This window comes from Suricata suricatta, chromosome 11, assembly GCF_006229205.1.
Source record: "Suricata suricatta isolate VVHF042 chromosome 11, meerkat_22Aug2017_6uvM2_HiC, whole genome shotgun sequence".
NCBI lineage: Eukaryota > Metazoa > Chordata > Mammalia > Carnivora > Herpestidae > Suricata > Suricata suricatta.
In genome coordinates this window covers 14,659,591-14,665,755 of record NC_043710.1, presented here as the reverse complement: position 1 = coordinate 14,665,755, position 6,165 = coordinate 14,659,591, and the positions used below count along the sequence as shown (strand labels likewise).

At 37.7% G+C, this 6,165-nt stretch overlaps 1 protein-coding gene across 1 annotated transcript in view; it reads left to right on the top strand.

Moving 5' to 3' along the window:
• Window positions 1-5,321: 5,321 nt before the first annotated feature.
• Window positions 5,322-6,165, top strand: part of LOC115271732 (olfactory receptor 4A47-like) — a gene marked incomplete at its 3' end in the record, with an annotated part of 2,941 nt that continues 2,097 nt past the window's right edge. The window contains exon 1 of the mRNA XM_029914663.1: window positions 5,322-6,165. Coding sequence (XP_029770523.1) covers window positions 5,322-6,165 — 844 coding nt within the window.

The following is a 6,165-nucleotide window of genomic DNA, read 5'->3' as shown; positions in this document are numbered from 1 at the left end:
TGCTGTGAACATTGGGGTACATATGGCCCAATGCACCAAAATTCCTGTATGCCTTGGGTAAATTTCTAGCAGTGCTATTGCTGGGTCATAAGGTAGTTTTATTTTTAATTTTTAGAGGAACCACCACACTGTTTTCCAGCTGCACCAGTTTACATTCCGACCAACAATGTAAGAGGGTGCCTGTTTCTCCACATCTTCACTAGCATCTACAGTCTCCTGATTTGTTAATTTTAGCCACTCTGACAATGTGAGGTGGTATCTCATTGTGGTTTTGATTTGTATTTCCCTGATGGTGAGTGACGTTGAGCATCATTTCATGTGTCTGTTGGCCATCTAGATGTTCTCTTTGGAGAAGTGTCTGTTCATGTCTTCTGCCCATTTCTTCACTGGATGATTCGTCTTTTGGGTGTGGAGTTTGGTAAATTCTTTATAGATCTTGGAAACTAGCCCTTAACTAATTTTTTATTTGCAACTATCATTTCCCATTCTGTCAGTTGCTTTTTAGTTTTCTTGATTGTTTCCTTTGCAGTGCAGAAGCTTTTTATCTTGATGAGGTCCCAATAGTTCATTTTTGCTCTTGATTCACTTGCCTTTGGAGATGTGTCAAATAAAAATTGCTGCAGCTGAGGTCAAGGAGGCTGCTTTCTCCTCGAGGGTTTTGATGGTTTCCTGTCTCACATTCAGGTCCTTAAGCCATTTTGAGTTTATTTTTGTGTATGGTGTAAGAGAGTGGTCTAGTTTCATTCTTCTGCATGTTGCTGTCCAGTTCTCCCAGCACCACCTGTTAAAGAGACTGTCTTTTTTTTCCATTGGATACTCTTTCCTGATTTGTCAAAAATTAATTGGCCATACATGTGTGGGTCCAGTTATGGGTTTCCTATTCTATTCCATTGGTCTATGTGTCTGTTTTTGTGCCAATACCATAATGTCTTGATGATGACAACCTTGTAGCAGAAGCTGAAGTCTGGGATTGTGATGCCTTCCATTTTGGTTTTCTTCTTCAATATTACTTTGGTCCCACACAAAATTTAGGATTGTTTGTTCTAGCCTTGAGAAGAATGCTGGTGCACTTTTGATTGGGATTGCATTGAATGTGTAGATTGCTTTGGGTAATAATGACATTTTAACAATGTTTATTCTTCTGATCCATGAGCATGGAATTTTTTTTCCATTTTTGGTGTCTTCTTCAATTTACTTCATAAGTTTTCTATAGTTTTCAGCATACAGATCTTTTACATTTTTGATTAGGTTTATTCCTCGGTATTTTATGGTTTTTTGTGCATTTGTGAACAGGATCAATTTCTTGATTTCTCTTTCTGTTGCTTCATTATTGGTGTATAAAAATGCAACCAATTTCTGTATATTGGTTTTGTACCCTGCAACTTTGCTGAATTCAAGGATCAGTTCTAGTAGGCTTCTAGTGGAGTCTGTCAGGTTTTCCATGTATAGTATCATGTCATCTGTGAAAAGTGAAAGTTTAACTCCATCTTTGCCAATTCTGATACCTTTTCTTTCTTTTTGTTGTCTGATTGCTGATGCTAGGACTTCCAGCACTATGTTAAACAACAGTGGTGAGAGTGGACATCCCTGTTTTGTTACTGATCTCAGGGAGAAAGCTCTCAGTTTTTCCCCATTGAGAATGATATTAGCTGTTGGCTTTTGATAAAGAAATCTTTAACATATCCAGTTTTACTTTAAGGCAGATGATACATTTAGTGTTAAATAAAATGAAAGGAAAACTTGCTCTGGCCAGTGAGGGAATACGTGATAATGTAATCTGTACTGGCAAAAAATGACGTTGCTTATATTTTTTCTTGATAAACAATAGTCTCACAGTGGTTCTAAAAATGGTTTTTCCCTTCATGTTTCATCCTTTAGAATGTAATTATGTGACTTGGTCTAGTAGTAGTTTTACATGGAGATATTTTTTTAAAAATTTGTGGGCAATCCCAGTGAATTTAATTAAGCAAGAATCAGTCTTGGACACTTTCCAATTCTGACTTAATGATAAATGGTGGTTAGAAGGGAGGAAATGTCTAGTAATCTCTGCCCCATATGGAGAAAGATACTCTCCTCTTAAGAAATGATAAATTTATCAGGAGGTCTTTGTTGGCTGAATGCACTAAACCCCTTCCCCCGCACCCCCAAAGAAGCATAAGAATTTGTCTCAAAATTTCAAGTCAACTAGTGTGGTCACACCAACACAATAGAATGAGAAGGACTAACTGACTAAATGGTTTTTTCTATTTTGAAGTTAGTAGGAAAGAGTTAGTGGAGAAAAATCTCCCTGGAAAATGACTGGTTGTTATCTTTTTATGTAAAATTAGGTTGCTTGTCTTTTGGATAAATTATCCTAAGGTAATAAAGTTTTATTTTCTGTGTGGACCACAGAATTCCTTTTACACAATCTCTAGTGCAAATAGAAGCCATCTCTAAATAGTTGGAAGTCCCCATGAAGAACTTGGATTGATATCCAAATGAAATAAAATATATCCTCAATTAATAATGCAGCGTTTTTCTTTCTCTTCTCATACTGGATGAAACAAAAATTCCACTCCCACAAATGATTTAACTCTTCCTTCAGATTCTGGACTTCTCTTCACAAGGTAAGACTAACAGTAAATATTGGGGACCAGGTTTGCAATCTTGTGAATTTCTTTATTCTGTAAAAGTGAGATCACTTTGAAATAAAGCAAACTGAAAAATGGGTGACCTTGGGAAAATTAATTACATGTTCTACGCCTCTGTTCACTTATGAAATGGGGATGATAGTTCCTCTTACTATAAATATGAACTGTGATACATGAAGTTATGAGCATGTGATTGGAATCCACCATAAGCATTGTGAGCTATGGAATGATAGATTAGAATCAGATTTTATAAACAGATCATTTGAACTGCCTGAGGGGAACATACTGATGCAGGCCAGAATGAAAGGGGAGGGATGTGTCAGGAGGCCAGTGCAGTGGGTTAGCAGGGAAGTATTGGAGAGGGAAATGATAGAGTTTGCAATATATTTAAAGGGGGTTAATAAGGTTTGTTAAAGGTATTAATATGTGATATGAGAGCAAGAAAGGCATGAATGGCATGCTGATATTTCTTGTCTGAGCAAAGACATGGAAGGTGGTACCATTTAATGAGATGGAAACACCTATGTTTATTGCCGAACATTAAAATTCAGTTTATAAGTACTGAATTTGGAGATGTTGCATATATGAAGTTTTTTTTGAAGAGGGAGATTGTAATTTATTTTTGTATTATTATTATTTTTTAATATATTGTCAAGTAGCAAACATATAGTGTATACAGTGGGCTCTTGGTTTTGGAGGTAATTCCTGTGATCCATTGGTTACATACAATACCCAGTACTCATCCCAACAAGTGCTCTCCTCAATGCCCATCACCCATTTCCCTCCTCCTCTGTGCCCCCCAAAACCTTCAGTTTGTTCTCTGTATTTAAGAGTCTCTTATGGTTTGCCTCCCTCTCTGTTTGAAACTATTTATCCCCTTCTCCGGCCACCATGGTCGTCTGTTAAGTTTCTGAAGTTCCACATATGAGTGAACACATATGTTATCTCTCTTTCTTTGACTGACTTATTTTAGTTAGCATAATACCCTATAGTTCCATCCACGTTGTTGCAATTGACAGGATTTTCATTTTTTCTCATTGCCAAGTATTTCGTTGTATATACAAATCACATCTTTATCCATTCATCATTTGATGGACATTTGGGCTCTTTCCATAATTTGGCTATTGTTGAAAGTGCTGCTGTACACATTGGGGTGCATGTGCCTTTATGAATCAGCACTCCTGTGTCCTGTGGGTAAATTCCTTGTAGCACTATTGCTGGGTGATAGGGTAGTTCTATTTTTAATTTTCTGAGGCACCTCCACACTGTTTTCCAGAGTGACTGCTCCAGTTTGCATTTCTACCAACAGTTCAAGAGGGTTCAGGTTACTCCACATCTTTGCCAACATCCGTTGTATCCTGAGTTGTTAATTTTAGCCACTCTGACCGGTGTGAGGTGGTATCTCAGTGTGATTTTGATTTTGATTTCCCCGATAATGAGTGATGTTGAGCATCTTTTCATGTGTATGTTGGCCATCTGGATATCTTCTTTGGAAAAGTGTCTATTTATGTCTTCTGTCCATTTCTTCACTGGGTTATTTGTTTTTCAGGTGTTGAGTTTGGTAAGTTCTTTATAGATTTTGGATACAAATCCTTTATCTGATATGTCATTTGCAAATATCTTCTCCCATTCCATCAATTGGCTTTTAGTTTTGTTTATTGTTTCCTTTGCAGTGCAGAAGATTTTTATCTTGATGAGGTCTCAATAGTTCATTTTTATTTTTATTTGCCTTTCCTTTGAAGATGTATTGAGCAAGAATTTGATGTAGCTAGGGTCAAAGAAGTTGTTAACTGTTTTCTCCTCTATGGTTTTGATAGTTTTTTGTCTCACATTTAGGTCTTTCATCCATTTTGAGTTTATATTTGTGTATGGTGTAAGGAAGTGGTCTAGTTTCATTCTTCTGCATGTTGCTCTCCAGTTTTCCCAGCACCAATTGCTAAAGAGACTAAATTTTTTCCCTTTGGATACTCTTTCCTACTTTGTCAAAGATTAGTGACCATACATTTGTGGGTTCAGTTCAGGGTTCTTTAGTCTATTCCAGTGGCCTATGTGTCTGTTCTTGTACCAGTTCCATATTGTCTTGATATGAAGTTTAAAAATTAAGGGAGAGACACAACACTGGAGTGCTTCTCCATTTATTCATCAGAAAAGGAAGTATATCCAACCAAAACCATAAGAGGTCTCAGTGAGGGAAGTCACAATCCTTCAGTGACCTTCCATTCTTAATTTGATCTACTCATATTGAATATGTCAATTACATTAAGTTCATCTTAAGTATTTCACTTTTGTGACTTTATAAACTGTGAACCTTTTCATAGAATTCCCTTGCCCTCTTTTCTTGTCATTCCACTTTTCATTTATAACTTGGCTAAAGCATTACACCTCTGGGAAGCCTCTGACTCCTGTTTGGATATATTCCTACTCTGTGACCCTCACGTTGTGGGATTCTCTTTATATTGCCACTTATTTGTGATTATTATGTATGCTATCACAGAATGTAGGAAACCATGGCTTATTCAACTTGGAAATCACAATGTCTATAAAACATTTGACACAAGCAGGGACTCTTTCACATTCTTTTAATTGGATGAATCAATGAAAGGTTAATCTTATAATGCATTTAAAAGTTTTCCTTCTTGTTTTATAGATCTCCTGCTTCTAACATGAGAAGCCACTTCCTATGCTGACTAGATGGAATCAAGAAACAATGTCACTTATTTTGTCCTCTTGGGTCTCACACAGGATCCAAAGGAACAGAACATCCTTATGGTTGTGTTCTTGCTTTTCTATATTTTGACCATGTTGGGCAATTTGCTCATTGTCATGACTGTAACTGTCAGTAAGACCCTGGGCTCTCCTATGTACTTGTTTCTTGCTAACTTATCATTTATGGATGTTATTTATTCCTCTTGCATTTCCCCCAGATTGATTTCAGACTTGTTCTTTGGGGAAAACACCATATCCTTCCAATCTTGTATGACCCAGCTATTTGCAGAACACTTTTTTGGTGGATCAGAAGTCTTTCTTCTCCTGGTGATGGCCTATGACCGCTATGTGGCCATCTGTAAGCCCTTGCATTATTTGGTTGTCATGAGGCAATGGGTGTGTGTTGTGCTGTTGGTAGGGTCCTGGGTTGGGGGTTTCCTACATTCAGTAATTCAAGTTAGCACGATTTATGGGCTCCCATTCTGTGGCCCTAACGTCATCGATCATTTTTCCTGTGACATGTACCCCTTACTGAAACTCGTCTGTACTGACACATATGTCATTGGCCTGTTAGTGGTGGCTAATGGAGGGATGATCTGCATGATTGTGTTTGTGCTCTTGCTCATCTCTTATGGTGTCATCTTGCACTCGCTAAAGAACCTTAGTCCAGAAGGGAGACGGAAAGCCCTCCAGACCTGTGGTTCCCACATCACTGTGGTGGTCTTCTTCTTTGTCCCATGTATTTTCATGTACGTGAGACCTGCTAAGACCTTCCCCATTGACAAGTCATTGAGTGTGTTTTATACAGTCATAACCCCCATGCTGAACC